Here is a 17,247-nt window from a genome sequence, read left to right on the forward strand (position 1 = left end):
GATAATACCTCTCCCAGAGGGCTGTTTTGAGTTTAAGGGTGATAGTGCATACAAAACTGAGGTGCTGTATCTGGCATATAAATGCCCAATAACTTTTTACTCTTACTATTATTATTGCAGTTGTCTCTAATTCCTAACAGCCTTCTTAAATAGACTGTTAAGCAAATACCTTATAGACTCACAAGGATGAAATGAATTAAGGTCATTATTAAGTGGGGCTACATCATCCAACAAAGTTTCTTCATTCAGGTGAAATATCTGATTAAAATCAGCAAGGGGAGTTCGTGTGTGGAGAGGAATGGAAGATTATGGTAGAAAATGGAGTCTGTGCTGCAGCATATTCCAGTACAGTAACATTAAGGGCTTTTATGTGCTATTTTCTTTATGTTAGTTGTTGTAAAATGCTTTTAAAAAGTCATCATTTAGAACCACTGGATCCTACTCTGTTTGGAAACCTATCCTCTTACAACTTGATAAATTTCTGGAAGTACCATTATAGACACCTCCTCAGCTCTCTCCCACTGCCAGGCCCCCATATGGATGTCTCTAATTGGCACTTGTCCTAGCTGCCTTGCTGCCAGGAGGCAGACCCTAAATGTTCTGGCTGTCACCAACACCACTGGTTTGCTGCTGTTGCTGCTGCTAATGATGATATTAATAGCAACTGATACTTAGTCCTGATATTAACTGATATTAATAACAACTGTTACTTAGTCCTGTACTAAGACAGACCTTCTTGAGTGCTCTACCCACAATTACATGTACATACACATGTATGTACATATACACACACACACACACACACATATATACACATACAAGCTTAAGCAATTTAGGTATTTGTTCCTCATAGGTATTTATTATTGTAACACCATTGTATAGATAAGGTCCAGATGTGCTGTAAACCCTGTTCTACAACCTTCAACCACTGAAGAATGGCCAGAAACTAATGTTCTAAGAAACTAATATGGCAACATCATCATCAACATCATTGTCACCATAATCATTATCATTGCCATAACATAACTATGTTTACCTTCAAACTAAGCTATTTAACATGTAACATATACATTAACATATATTTAACATTTAACATATATATTAAATAGCTTAGTTCTGAGTTAAACATAGTTCCCACATATGGAACCTCCAACATATGTTAAATTACTCAATGAATAATAGCTCATTAATCAGTGGGTTTGCTAAGTATCAGATGCTGCACTAAGTGCAAAGAATATATGCATGTTCTCAATCCTCACAGATAGCCTAAAGAAGTAAATACAGTTATTTTGCCTGTTTTATAGATAAAAAAAAAAAAAGAAACCCATGACCTAGGGAGATGACGTACCTTTATCACACAACTCATAAGTGGCAGACCTATCTATGTAATTTTGGAGTCCACATTCTCAACCGCCAGCTCTGCAGTGTCTCCAGCTGGTGTTTTTGGCATGATACCAACTGCCAGACTGTTCCTGCTCCCGTCATCCTCAAGCTTTGAGGCAGCATCACTGATCCCACATTTAAACAGAGAATGATCACACAGGTTGACATTAGGTACACATAATTGGATTTTCACTTGTCTGGTTTTTTCCTGTCTTCCTAAATGGTTTCATTCAAAAGAGTTCTTCCATTTTTTTTCTAGATACAATACGTCCTAGACTCTATCAGTAAGGGAGTTTTATTTATAGTTAAGACATCCAGCATGGCTGAGCATATCTAATGGACCCATTAACAATTTTGCTTCAGGAGAGGTCTTAAATTGAACATTTTTAATAACTTTTGGGTTGTGTGCCTGCTACTATATGTCCATGCCTATGGAGATATAAAATCGCTGCCAGTTCCTCTATTTACCTCAACATCTTCATTACTGATTAACATTTTCCCACTGTGAAATGGACTTAAATACTTAAATTTATGTTGAAAAGAAGTTTTGCATTTGCTATTTATTATTTTCTGGGTATACTTCCCTTATTTTTTTCCTTAACTTTCATCAATGGAGTCACTGCTTTCTAATCTAGTTATTAGCTGTCTTCTTGACTAAGTCTTTCTACCACATGGGCTTCATTTTATGGCCATAGTTATGAGAGAGCACAGAGCAAACAGGAAATCCAGGCTTTGGCTTCAGTCAGCATGATTGTAAATACACTGGCAAGTCATTTTCTTACAAAGAGAAACAATAAAATACAGGACTATGCTTAGCAGTAACTAAATGAAAACTAACACTCAGCTCTTTTTTGGTCTTAATTGAATATTTGTTACTTTTACAAGAACAGGGTAGTACTAGGTTTAATACATGGGTAGAACTGTGAAGTATTTGACTGTTGCCTGTGTCTCTGTTTATTCTGGGGGAAAATGTGAGAATCTTGGGAATTGAAATATTATACCTTGCTGCGCAGTGAGGTCAAGCCTTGAAATGAACTTCTGTGTGCTCTCCATCCTGGTGGGGATAAAAGGGAGAATGCTCGAGGGTTGGTCATGAGCTTTAATGAAATATTCTGAGTAGGTAGAAAAATGGTGCTCATTGAGTCCTATCATCAACATTAACAAATACTGGGAATTCCTCTTTCGTGTATTTGTGCTCTCAGAACTAGAATAAGCGCAAACTTTAGACAGCCTACTTCAGTCTTAGTGATGAGACTTCCTGAGCCTCAAAAGCCTTCTGAAGACCAATGAGCATTCTTTGTATGTGCTCTCATTGCAGGTTTGTATATATTTTTTTCTATCATAGATTCAAGCTACATCCTGTGATTGACTATTCAATCCAGAGGCCTTCCTTGCTCCACTTTTTGTGAACACTCACCCATTTCAGAATATGTCTCCTGTGAATTATACAGGACCTTTCTCCACTACATGCCCCCAGATGCAGATATAATAACGACATACATTTTGTGAGCAAATCAACAAATGCTTGCATTTGGGGAGGATGCACTTTCTCAAAAAGAGATAATTGCTGAAGTTGGTAAACTGCACCACAGAGATGGGAATAAATTTAGCCTCCTTTAAACCAAGATCAACTGAGAATGTATCAAGCATAAATCTCTGCGCTCATTCACAGAGAGTTTTTTAAATGTCTTCACGCCTCTTGCTGCACATAAACATATGGAGCAGCCATTTTCTTCTTTCTTTCAAATGCTGCCAATGTGAACAGAATCAATAGCACATGGTAAAGCATATGACCTATATGAAATTTCATATTAGTTGAATAGAATTCCAGGCTGAGCTCTAACCCTATTGGCATACATATCTTCCTCTCAAACCATGTGTACAGATAGAATTGTAAATTATTGGAGTTGAACAGGACTCTAAAACCATCTGTTCAACTCCTTCATTGTACAGAAGTATAAGATGAATCTTAGGTAAAATGACTTGCTCAACATCTGGTTAATAATAAAACAAGCAAATAATAAAAAAAGTAAAACTCTCTAATTGCAGGACCCAGATAATATTTATAGATATAACTACACAGTGGTTTGTGAGCATGTATTATGCAAACACATGCATACACATACATATATAGATCTATTAATACATACTCAGTCAACTCTCCAATCATCCCTGTTAAAGCTGTTTTTTCCCACCTGCTTTCTTTCTAATTACTAACATGACCAAAACTAAGCTACCTCTCTGCTATTAGCTGGTTTGGACTCCCCTAAAAGTAGAGGCTAAGAGCAGGACTTCCAAGCAGTTTAGTTTATTTAGGAGGTGATACCAAGAAGCAGAAGTAAAGAAGAAAAAAGTAGAAGGAGTTATTGTGGGAAACTGAGACTCAATCCAGCCTTGAACCCCTAAGAAATTATGTTAAATATGCCTAAGAATTGACTTCCCAAAGGACAGGAGACAGGGGCATTTATCTACTGATTCTCATGCCCCCTTAGCTGAGGGCTGCCCCTAAGGACGGGGTTAACTTCCCATAGTTCTCCTTGCTTGTGACTCAGATAAAGACTTGAGGCAGAAAAATACAAAAGGGGAACAGTTCTACCCCAGCTATAGTTAAAGTCAGAAATGGGCGAGGCGTGACCTGGTGTGGTGGCTCATGCCTACAATCCCAGCACTTTGGGAAGGCAAGGCAGGTGGATCATTTGAGGTTAAGAGTTCGAGACCAGCCTGGCCCACATGGCAAAAACCCATCTCTACTAGAAATACAAAAACTAGCTGGCCGTGGTGGTGGGCATCTGTAATCCCAGATCCTCAGGAGGCTGAGGCAGTAGAATCGCTTGAACGTGGGAGATGGAGGTTGCAGTGAGCCAAGATCGTGCCACTGCACTTCAGCCTGGAAGACAGAGCAAGACTCCAACTCAAAAAAAACAAAAAACAAAAAACAGTAATAAAAATAAAATAAAATAAGAAATGGGAGAGGCAGTGTTGCACCAAGGTATAGACTTCAAGGCACACAGACCAATTTTAATACTTTAGATGTTTACATCTACTTTTTAAAAACGTGTATGGATTAGCATCATAGGATGGCTAGTCCATAGAGTTAGCATCAAGGTGACTACAAAGCATCCAGGGTCTATAGTACAGCTTGAAATTGGAGATCTAGTTTCTTTCTCTCATGACTGGCCAGGCTGTAGCATTCATTCATTTGAAAAATATTTATTGAATTGCACTATGTCCCAGACATTTTCCAGATGCTGGGAATACAGCAGTGAACTAAAAGGACAGAAATATCTACCCAAATAAACCTTACAGTCTAGTAGGGAAAGATATTTTGTATAAAAAGAAGAAAGTGGCCGGGCGTGGTGACTCACGCCTGTAATCCCAGCACTCTGGGAGGCCGAGGTGGGCGGATCACAAGGTCAGGGGCTCGAGACCATCCTGGCTAACATGGTGAAACCCTGTCTCTACTAAAAATACAAAAAAATTAGCCAGGCATGGTGGCATGTGCCTGTAGTCCCAGCTACTCGGAAGGCTTACTCAGGAGGCTGATGCAGGAGAATGGTGTGGACCCGGGAGGTGGAGCTTGCAGTGAGCCGAGATCACACCCCTGCACTCCAGCCTGGGCAGCAGAGCCAGACTCCGTCTCACAAAAAAAAAAAAAAAAAAAAAGGAAGAAGAAGAAGAAGAAAGCAAAATGTATCATTATTCAGATATCGATGAGAGCTCTGAAGAAAAAATCAAGCAATAAAAAGCATAGAAGATGTTGGTCAAAATAAATATTGCTATTTTAATGTATTTACTGTGTTCAGGAAAAGCCTCACCAATTAGGTGACATTTGAGCACAGATTTAAAGAAGGTTAGAGGGTGGGTCCTGGGGACATTTAAGGCAAGAGCACTCTTGACAAAAGAGTTAGTATAAAAGCCCTAAGGTCTAAGTGTATGCGGTATCATTTCTTTCTTGCCTGCCTTCCTTGCCTTCCTTGCCTTCCTTTTTTCCTTTCTTCCTTTCTTTCTTTCTGAGTCTGGCTCTGTCACCCAGGCTGGAGTGCAGTGGCATGATCTCGGCTCACTGCAACCTCTGCCTCCCGGGTTCAAGTGATTCTCATGCCTCAGCCTCCTGAGTAGCTGGGATTACAGATGTGTACCACCATGCCCAGCTACTTTTTGTATTTTAGTAGAGACTGGGTTTTGCCATGTTGGCCACACTTGTTTTGAAATCCTGGCCTCAAGTGGTCTGCCCGCTTTGGCCTCCCAAAGTGCTGGGATTACAGGCGTGAGCCACTGTGCCTAGCCTTATTTTTTTAAATTACTTTCTATTTTTATATAATAGATGTACATATTTTGGGGATACATATGATAATTTAACATATTCATATAATTTGAAAAGATTAAATCGGTATAACTGGGATCTCCAACACCTTAAATATTTGTTTTTATTTATGGTAGAAATATTAGAATTCTTCTCTTCTACCTATTTTAAAATATACAATAGCTTATTGTAAAGCAAACATTTGAAATAAAGTGTCACAAAGTGGTGGACTAGGAACTGCATCTAGCCTGCAGACCATTTTGGTTTGCTTTATACAGGCCCTTTATTTTTACTTTTAAAACCAATTTAAATTTTATTCATTAACCTTACGAAAATCCTAGAGAATTAGGAGAATATAGATTAAAAACAAAAACAAAAACTGGGAGACCTGTCACAAAGGATCAGAGCCGGACACAGATTAATATTTTAGTGGGGCATGTTGTTTTCTAGTTTTCCATAGTCACTAACATTCCCTGTTGCACTGTATACTTTTACTTCTGTAAGAACGTTTTACTCATTTGTTAGCTTCCTTGCTTTTTTAGGTAGTAGGGTTTTATGATCTTGAGTTTAAATTGGTGAAGAAGAAGAATAATGAAGCCAATTTTCATAGTGACTGAATTTTTAGATTATTGGCATCAATAGTTTTGTTTTATTTGAAAATTATTGCCAGACACTGAGTCATTTGGCAAAAAAGAACATTCCCATTGTACCATAAAGTACTAATAAATGCCCTCAAATAATTAACAGATCTTATCAGATGCATCCCTTGCAGGATTAGCCTGCTTGTATATTTGGATCCTGTCTTACTTGGGGGAAAAAAGATCAGGAAAAGGCATATGTGAGATTCACTAATTATGGTAAACATAACAGGTGTAAATATATTCTTTGCCAAAAACTCACCAAGAAACCTCAGACTAAAGATGTATAGAAAAGTTATGGATGATACACAAAAGGAAAAGAATGAGCAGTTTTTTGTTTTGTTTTGTTTTTGTTTTTGTTTTTCATTTTTGATGAGACGGAGTTTCACTCTTGTTGCCCAGGCTGGAATGCAGTGGCGTGATCTCGGCTCACTGCGACCTCCGCCTCCCAGGTTCAGGCAATTCTCCCGCCTTAGCCTCCCAAGTAGCTGGGATTACAGGCATGCACCACCATGCCCGGCTAATTTTATATTTTTAGTAGAGACGAGGTTTCTTCATGTTGGTCAGGCTGGTCTTCAACTCCTGACCTCAGGTTATCTGCCCGCCTCTGCCTCCCAAACTGCTGGGGTTACAGGCATGGGCCACTATGCCTGGCCTAAAGCAGTTTAAAAGATCAAAATTCAGAGAGTGGAGTGCTATGTAAATTAATGAAATCAAGACAAATGGCAAGAAAACAAAAACATTAATTAAAGCTTGACTTTACCTACACTGAAGAAGGCATATGGTAAGGGAATATTAATGCCATGTAAAACAGGTCACAAAAAAGTCTCACAAAAATAATCAATACACTGATTCTCTATAAAAAGCTAAGTGAATAAAATAGATACAGTTACACACACACCTTAGATGAGAATTCCCCCAAGTTTTTCAAAACACTACTGAAGAGAGTAGTGGCTTCCTTGATTTTCAACCCTTTCATATCTTGATATTTACTTAGCACATTGGGTTAAATAAACATTTTGCTGTAGCCAAATATGAGAAATCAATTCACCGCTCTATGGCTTAAAGAGTACGTTTATACCAGAGTCATTATGAGAAGTTAAAACTCTAAAGTGTCAGTCGAATCCCTTAGGAGGGTCAAGGTCCCAGAGAAAAACAACTGAGGTATTAGAGCCTGGGCATACTGCTGGGAGGAAGATGAAGGTTCTGACCAGATGGGGGAAATAAACAATATCACTAAGAGGGATGCCAAGATGTTCACAATCATGCAGCGGGGAAGACGTTGTGAACTCAACTAAGGCAAGAAGTTTGAAACATGAAGGTAGACTATAAAAGATGTATAAGTAAATCAGGGTTTACATTTAGAAAAACATAGGAAGAATGAAAACAAAAATCTCAAAACTAAATTTGCAACCATAAACTTGCCAAATCCACAAGACAACTAAAAGACCATACACTATGAACAGGCAAGACTATAGTCAGCTTAAGTTTAAATCTTAGGTCGACCACTTACTGGCTTTGTGAATTTGGGTGAGTTTCTTAACTTATTGATGCTTCAGTAATAATATTAATATTCATAGTTAATACAGTAAAATAAATAATAAATGCTTACTTCTTAAGGGTCATGGAAGAAAGAAATTAGATAAAGGATACCAAGTGCTTAGCATAGTGCCTAGCATAGAATAAGTGATCTATACATGTTAGTACTACCATTATTATTTTTGATTTTATAGCAATTGCAAATAATCTACTATAACAAGTTGTCAGAAGTTACAGGACTCAGTTAATAGAGCTCTAAGAGAGCAGTAGCATGTCTGTTTTGATCAGGATTATCCCAGTACAGGGCTGGCTTGTTACATGGTACTCAGTAACATTATTTGAGTGAATGCACACATCAAAGTAATGGTGAGCCAAAAGTCATTTTTGCTTCATGTTGTAAAAATGCAAATATATTCAGGTGTCCCTCTTGGACTTGACACTCTGAATAACAGAACAAGTCAACTAGACTCATTTCAAAGGGGCCTGGAATGATACACAGCAGCCCAAGCTGCAAACCAATTCCTGGTGCATGCTGGACTTCTGATGCATCAGCACTTGAATTATGTATGTCAACTGCTAGACTCATATCTTCCAGAAAATGGAGAAAGCAATAGAGACTATGAGTGAAGTTTTCTTTTCTTTTCTTTTTTTATTTTTTTGAGACCGAGCCTCACTCTGTTGCCCAGGCTGGCGTGCAATGGCGCAATCTCGGCTCACTGCAACCTTCGCCTTCTGGGTTCAAGCAATTCTCCTGCCTCAGCTCCCCAAGTAGCTGGGATTACAGGCATGCACCACTGCACCGGCTAATTTTGTATTTTTAGTAGAGATGAGTTTTCGCCATGTTACTCAGGCTGGTCTTGAACTGTTGCTCAGGCTGGTCTGAACTCCTGATCTCGGGTAATCCACCCACCTCAGCCTCCCAAAGTGCTGGGATTAACAGCGTGAGCCACCGCGCCCAGCCATGTTTGAACATTTCAAATCCCTTTTCTAGTAGTTGACCATGAGTATACGGTAAAAACCTCCTGTGTTTTGCTTTCTAGTTCCTACTAAACTGTAGTACATTGAAATGAAAAAGAGAGTCAGTATCAGAAGACGGAGTGATATCAACAAAGACACTGAAAGAGCTATCCAGATAAATGTCCATCCACTGAAATGAAAGTAGGCAACACTCCAGACTATATTATCAGTTTTACTGCCCAATATCTCTGCACAATTGGGCACTGGGATGAGCAAAAATAACAACTTTCAAACTAAATAATGGCTCAAACGACTCTAAAAGGACCAGATAGACAGGTGAAACATCGGTGTCTATCTCTGGATACAACACCATGAAAAGAGTCACTAAAAGACCATCAGGAAGGTATATTCAACAGTGTCAGCAAATGCTAGTCATAGTAGCACATACTCTTGCGATTTTTTTCATTGCCGTCTAATTCAAAAGGCCCACTTTTGAATTAGTGTGAAATACAATGGCATTTCTAAATCAAAAAGTTTTAAAATGACACTCTACCTGCAAGGCACAACATGAATGATTGCAGTACCAGCAGTTCCCATGGCAACCTCATCTTCAGTTTCCAAGGTCAAAGGGAGTTTCAAGTCCAATAACAAGTGAATAGAATCGCTGCTTCTTCTAAGTTTTGTATAACCTTTAATCTGTGGGAAAGAAGAGACATTACAATGAGATTTGGGAATATTTCTCCTTGTGGTCTCTGCAAGTTTGTCTTTACTCGAATATCAACAAAACTCACTTGTGGGAAAGTACCATTGGAGGGGAAGAAAGGGACATGTTAAATTATGAATATAAAGCTAATAAGCCTCCTATTTTTTTCTTGCAAATAATAATTGGGCAGGGATTGGAGCTGAGGTGTCTCTGTGGCTTCTGAGTGAAGACAAGAACAGTTTCTGATTAGGCATGAACCAACCTGAAGGCAGGGGAATGCACTATGCTTTGCAAGGTCCCTCTTTGTCCAGACCCTGTTCTTATTTATTTTTCAATTAGTTAAAAAAAAGCAAATACAGAACTGCCACAGAACAAGATAGGCTTAACACTGGTGGACCTCAGGTAGAAATTCCCAATTTTTCCAATGGAGTTATATCATGTGGGAAAATTGTGACTACCCCATTAATTCAAACATTTCTTCCCCTTTGCCCCATGTTTCACTTCTAACATGCCGCAGAAATATGCAGCTCCAGTGCCCAATGAGAGAAATCCAACCAGCTATCAGTAGCTGCCTACTAGGTTCATTTGGATATATCCAGAATATGATTAGGAACACTAATACTTCTGTTAGCCAAGAATACTGAATTAGGAGAATTTTGCAGTAAAGAGAGGCTACTCATTACCTTTACCAAAAGCTACAAAGTAAGTACCTGACTGAAGCTGTGGGCAGACACTGTTATTCTGGGGAATGGAGGCATGTCCTTGCTTAAGGGAACAGGTGCCCCTCAGCTCAAGCAGATGGGTAATGTGGAACACAGATCCAGGGTTGCAGGGGCATCTACAACTTTTCAAAGAAAAGTTGAAAATATAACTGTATTTTGAAAATCTCCTAAGTTTTAAGTATTGAAAATTAGTTCAAAATACTTTTTAAGGCCAGGTGCAGTAGTTCACACCTGTAATCCCAGAACTTTGGAAGGCCAAGATGGGAGGATCTCTTGAGGCCAGGAGTTCAAGACCAGCCTGGGCAACATAGCGAGACCCCCCCACCTTTACAGAAAATTTTTAAAAATCAGCCTGGCATGGTGGTGCACGCCTATAGTCCCTGCTACTCAGGAGGCTAAGACAGGAGGATTGCTTCAACCCAGGAGTTCGAGGCTGCAGTGAGCCATAATCACTCCACTGCATTCCAGCCTGGGCAACAGAGGGAGACCCTGTCTCAGAAAAAAAAAAAAAAAAAATTAAACACTGTACGACTCAAGTAAAGCCAAATTTCCCTCTGGTGCTGAAGGATTGCAACCTGAAGTTAGTAAAACAGAACTCTCAACTGTGGTTCCTCTCATCCACTCATCCCTTCTCCCACCCATCCTGCCAGCCCGCCATATGTGAATGTATATATGAAGCATCTTCTGCTTGCCAGATGCAAGGTGAAGCACCGGGCCCATCAAGAGGAACAAGATACAATCTCTATCCTCTAGAGTCTCTTTATCCAGTAGGGGCTGTTACTGAGAATTTCATATAATTGCAATATGATATCCCGTTATCAAGGAAGGAGGAAACTTTTTGTTTGGCAATCTTCATAAAGGAGGTGAGCTTCCCTTGGGGTCTGAAAGATGAGCAGGGTGCTACCTATTCATCAGTTAATCAAATAAACCATAAATCTACGGAACCGGGAGACCTCATTCTATTTACAACTCTGGCAGGAACTTGTTATGGGGTCCTAGGTAGACCACCTCGCCTAGCCTCTCTCTGAATCCTGTTTCAAGGGAAACCATCTGGTTAAGTAAATGAAACTTCTTTGAAAACTCTACAGCACCCTACATTGCCAGATATTACTGTGGTCTCAATTTGTTATTTTAGCTTTCATGTAAAAAATATATTTATATTATTTTTAAATTGACAAATAATAATTCTATATATTTATGGTATACAATGTGATGTTTTGATACATGTACACACAGTGGGAGCCCCAATATTTTTAAGCTGAAAATAACCTGGAGTTTCTCATCTTACTCCCACTTATAAGAAAAACACTGTGAGCAAACACAGGCTTATATGAAAACATGGGTCGACACAAGCTACTTAATAATGGGCTCTTAGCGTTAATTTAAACCATGTGATCACTGCAAAGCCTGTATGTTTACCAGGGAGCTAATAGAAAATGAACAACCATCATTAGAGAACTTGCCTTTCTTTTCTGCCCTTAAATAGCTTAGTTTCTGATAAAGCTGGACTTAATATATTGTGAAGACAAAAGGGACTCTTAACTTCGGATCTGCTGATGTGGCAGAAAGCCGGCAGTATCTCTAATTGGATATGTTCAGATACTCTTCTGACATGCGTGGTGATTAGGCCATTTTAGATAAACAGGATGTGCTGATCAATGAAAACTATTAATGTCTTAAGCAAATGATCGGGGTATTAATAATTAATTTTGTGAGAGAAATGTCATCTCGGACCTCGGGATTGATCTACAATGTTAAGCAGTTTCTTGATGCAATTAAAATTAGCTTAGAAAATGTATCCAATTACATGATAAAGATTTAGTTCATGATATGATAGTATTTACAGTGCATGTTCTATTAAGGGCTGTAGATTTTTAAGGATGAAGAATTTCAAGAATCCTGTTGGCATTTATTTACATTCAGGTAGGTAAGGTTCACCTTCGCTAATCAGAAATAGTGGGGTCGTGGACAGTAATTTGTCAGTGGGCAGTGGTAACCAAAGCATCAGGTTTTCTGAAGGGAGCTGAAGATTCATGAATCTCATGTGGGACTCTGGTGCAGGATACAAAGTTTCATAATTTCAATTTTTCTGTCAGAGTCAGAAAGAAAGCTGCAGGATGAGCCAAGAGTTATGGTGGCAATAGATCTCCCCTGCAGCTGTGAGCTCTCTCTGGCTTATCCAATGGTGACTATAGCAAAGGTAGTGTACTCAGCACTCATTTTGAGATCCTGACCAAGAATGAGACTCGTAAATCCTAAGAAGGAAGCCACACAATAAAACAGGCCTCGGTTACTTTCTCTCATTGAGCCAGGAGGAGATGAATAACTAAGAAGTACAGGGTGGTTTTTTTTTTTCACATTGTTGCACAGAACAAAACTTCCCTCAACCCTTCAAACAATTCTCATACTAACAGTCACACTGAAGACCTCAGTACAAAGTGCTGAAAACAAAAGCATGAATCAGTTTTCCCTTAAGAGTCCTCGTTTCCAAGAATCTACATGCAGGGCCTGGTCATGTATTTATTTGTTTTGGACACTCTGCTGAATTAAAATGTTGCTGGTATCCAAACAGTACTAATTCAGCTCAAAAAAAAAAGTAATTGTGTTTACCATGTGGCAGGGACAGTGCTAGGTGTTGGGTTTGCAGAGGTTAGGGAGGTGTGGGTCTTGCCCTCAAGGAGCTCACAGTTTACTTAGCAAGAGGTGCTAATAAACCAGTGATTATAATTCGGTGCAATGTGTGTAGTAAGTTTATTAAGAACAAGATGTTAAGGAAGCAAAAGATTGTCATTGAACTGAGCTGGGAGGTAGGGTAGGGCAGGAGTTTCAAGAAAGCTCCTCAAAGGGGCTACCGTTTTGAACTGATTCTTAAAGGATAAATAAGAGGGAGGAAGGCCATTCTGAGCCAAGTGACAAGGAAAACAAACTGACAAGAAGCTGTGAGAACCTTTAAGTTATAGCAGTGCAAGAAAATGAAAAGCGTAGTCTGCAGAATCTAACTTGTGCTCTATTCCTAGACTTCCCATTCTCCAGCTGTGTGGTCCATCTATAAAATAGCAGCAAGATACATATCTGCCAAACTTATGGTAAGGATTAGTGAGAATGCATGGAAAGCACTGAGCTTAGGTACTGACACAAGGTTGAAACGTCATAGCTATCTTTGTTAAAGACAGCACAGCGCAGCCTGAGTTTGGGAGTTACAGGCTGAGGGGGAAAGAGGCTGGAAGGTAAATCACGAGCCTGGTCTCCAATCATCTTTGAACGTATATTAAAGATTATGGACTTGAGGCCAGGCACGGTGGCTCATGCCTGTAATCCCAGCACTTTGGGAGGCCAAGGTGGGTGGATCACGAAGTCATGAGATCAAGACCATCCTGGCTAACACAGCAAAACCCCATCTCTACTAAAAATAGAAAAATTAGTTGGGTGTGGTGGCACACGCCTGTAGTCCCAGCTACTAGGAAGGCTGAGGCAGGAGAATGGCTTGAACCCAGGAGGCGGAGGTTGCAGTGAGCCGAGATCACGCGCCACTGTACTCCAGCTTGGGCAATGAGCAAGACTCCGTCTTAAAAAAAAAAAAAAGAAGATTCTGGACTTGATTCTGAAGGCTACGAGGAGGGTGAGAATGACTTTCAAGAAGGGAAAGACCTAAAAAGATTTTATTTTCCTGTATGAAGATCTGCTTAAAATGCAGTCCCCCGAAGGACATAATATCTATTTTACCTTTTTGCTTTTCTCCTCTGGTTAGCAAGTCGACTACATCTCTAATTACTAAGAATACTTCCAACAGAATATATTTTTTAAGGCCTCATGGCAGCAAGACAGAGTGGGAAAACACGGATTCGTGCACACTGAGTTCTTCCTGGATTTACTAAAAATTACCTAACTTTGGGAAAGACACGTAATCTCTGTAAACATGTTTGCTTGTTTGTAGGTTAGGGATCATGCCAGAAGCCCTGTCTTTCTCACAAGTGTGCTGTGAAGGTCAACTGGCTTGTTTTGTATGTGAGCATTAACTGTCATAGTTGTTTAAACTTGAATTCAAATTCTACCTCTTGGCCTCCACCAAACAGATTTTTAACTTTACGAAGGCAGGAATCTTTGTATTCTTGATTGACATTTTAGAGGCACATAGAATAGTGAACCACCAGAGCAGGCAGCCAATCAACAGCTGATATGTAAATAAAAGAATAAAGGTAGCTAACATCTCTTGTGGACCTGCCATGTGATCTTACATTCACTTCTCATTTAATCCTTATAACATGGCTGGGAGTCAGGCATCATTATCCTCTATAAAATTAGAGCCTTGGAAATTAGAATATGAGAGGCTATGAAACTTGTCCAAGGTTAAATATCTAGAAATCAATAGAGCCAGTATTTAAATCTATGTCTTCATACTTCAAATACTGAACTCATTTCTAAAGGTAATGAACTCTTCTAAAAGTATTGTGTCTTTTAAATTGTGACATAACACCCTGATGGTGACTCTTTTCTCTCTAACTTCTGCAGAAGTGAAGCCAGGTGCCAGTAAGTCAAGGTGCAGAATCTGTAATACTCATAATGTAAAAGATAGCACAGGTTTCAGAGCTGAGACTTTGTCGGAAGGCTATGTTTCACTAGTGTTAATTCAGAAGTCTTTTGTAATAGCATAACTGTGAATAAGTTTCTTTCCTCCTAAGTGTAAGAACAACATAAACATTTGCTTTCTTGCTAATTATTAGTTAGAGTGCTACCATTCTTAAGGCAGAGATTTTTAAAAAGGATCATCCACAGTTCCCATCTGTAGAGTTCAGAGTTTCCTAACTCTACAATTAGCTAATAAGGGGTGCAGTCAATCACAATGGCGAGGAAGCGGGAAACAGAAATGAAAGCAAGAGATAAAATAGGCTTCCTCAGAAAGCAATATGCCAATAATTTTAAAGGAAAATGGCATGCAGTAAAATCTTAATGTTCAATCAGTCAATAGATATTTGTTGAGTGTCCATGATTCAATTGGTAAAATGCAAAATACAAAGAGTTTTGGGTCAAGGTCTCCGCCCACAAGGACACTATAGCTCAATTGGATAGAAAAGATTATTGACCATACAAGATAGTTTATATGTCAAATGAGTAGTACAGATCATCTATACGTCCTGTGATTATGGTAGCTAGCCTATAGGTTCTTCTTGGATAATGAAAATTCCTATCACATCAGTCAATCAAATTAACTTGCTGGATTTTCTCCTTTTACCAGCTTTATACTCTATCTACTAGTAAAAACAGATTTTCATTCCTATAGGTGATGTCTTTCAAACTTGACTGGAGATTGCAGTAAGTAGTCTGCTAGGAATGATGAGAAAATATGTGTTAATTGGTTTTTATCATTAGATTATTTGTCCCAAGCATCTGAAAATATGAATAGAACAGTGCAAAAGAGGGGAAGATATAAGGGACCTGGATGATATATTCGGGAAGCTACATCTATTAAACAAGAGGCAGACATGTATAGGATGGATTCCCTTATTTAGACCATACTCACCTACCCAGTGGTTGATTTAGACACCATTTCCATCATAATATCATAATGCCACATTAAAGAGGACCTTGAGGAATGATGGAGGGTCAGCTAAGGTACACAGTTGCTCCCCATTTTAAAAGACTTTCCACTTGTGAAGATTCTAACCATAAATATAATGATTACATTAGGCAGAAATCCTCTGAAATAAAAGCCAGGTAGTTAATGTATCATCATTTCCTTACTGAAGGATGTCTTCCATAGCCTGAGAGTCCACAGTTATACAGATTAATTTGGAAAAGTCTTTCATTGAAATTTCTTAAAGTATATGCCCACTACGGATTTCTCAAAATATACTTTCCCCTTATAGAAAATCTTATTCTACCTTTGATGTTGGACCTTTATATTTTGCTACTGAGAAGACCCTGTTCAAAAAATGGAAGTAACCTCAATAATCACAGTCATATTTCAAAAGATCACTGGGATAAGATTCAGAATAACTGGGTTCCAGGCTCAGTGCTGTTATTTGCTTGCTGGACAAGTTTCCTCATGAATAGAAGATGGGACTGGGCCAGATTGTTTTTAAGGATTCTTAAAACTTTGAATTACGTTATTCTATAACAAGAGGTTATATATGCCAAAAATATTTAATTAGTTAAATTAAGTAAAGACTATGTCTTTGTCATCCCCAGAGCCATTTGAGGCTTTGTAACAATTTTTCGGATTATATCATCTTCCCATCCATTAAAATTGTTTTAGATACATTGCTTTTAAATTCTATGTATTAAACTGTTACTGAAAATTTAACTCCAAGCCACAAGTCCATATTCACTATCCACAGCCTTCACTAAGTAATCACTTATTGTAATTTTTTAAAGTTTTATTTAACTTTTACTTTTATTAAGGGAATGCTTGAACATAGCTTAAATACTAGCTGTTAGTCCCCAGAGGGAAATATTGTCCAAGGGCAACAAACTGCTTTTCTGTTAAGTAGTTCAACAATGATAATTTGAAAAAATAACACGCTTATACTACTATTTCTTGATTTTTTTTTGTCGTATGTATTAAGTTCTTTTATGAACGATGATATTCAACTCTCTTAATCATTCCCAATGACAGACAGGCATACACAAATACAAACATACCTTGCTTCACTGTTGTCTAAACTTAGTTATGCACATAATTTGGTAATTTGTTAGCTAAGCTTGGGAGTATACTGCTTTTATTTCTTTTTTTTCATAGTACTTGTTTTTTCTGAGTTACTGTTATTTCCTCTTTAATAAGAGGTTTCTAAGTATATACCACAAATTCATCCTAAACATTCTATCATAGCTAATGCTTTCAATATTTTCAAACACGCCTTATAGTCCATCATTTTTAATAAGTATTATTTATTTGGACATATAGATATTTAACACTTGAACAATTCAGTTGAAAAACAGACATGAATGGTTCTAGTCTTCTAACATTGTTTAGTTAAAAACAGAAGAGCCATGTATTCAAAGCTA

At 38.5% G+C, this 17,247-nt stretch overlaps 1 protein-coding gene across 2 annotated transcripts in view; it reads right to left on the reverse strand.

The window, feature by feature from the left end:
* Positions 1-17,247, reverse strand: part of LOC129033762 (contactin-4) — a 988,873-nt gene that overhangs the window by 497,812 nt on the left and 473,814 nt on the right. For both annotated transcript variants that reach the window (XM_054482749.2, XM_063661823.1), the window contains exon 3: positions 9,374-9,516. In XM_054482749.2, coding sequence (XP_054338724.1) covers positions 9,374-9,428 — 55 coding nt within the window. In that variant the 5' untranslated portion in view covers positions 9,429-9,516. The remainder of the gene's footprint in view (positions 1-9,373; positions 9,517-17,247) is intronic.

The sequence above is a fragment of the Pongo pygmaeus genome, chromosome 2 (assembly GCF_028885625.2).
Source record: "Pongo pygmaeus isolate AG05252 chromosome 2, NHGRI_mPonPyg2-v2.0_pri, whole genome shotgun sequence".
Classification (NCBI taxonomy): domain Eukaryota; kingdom Metazoa; phylum Chordata; class Mammalia; order Primates; family Hominidae; genus Pongo; species Pongo pygmaeus.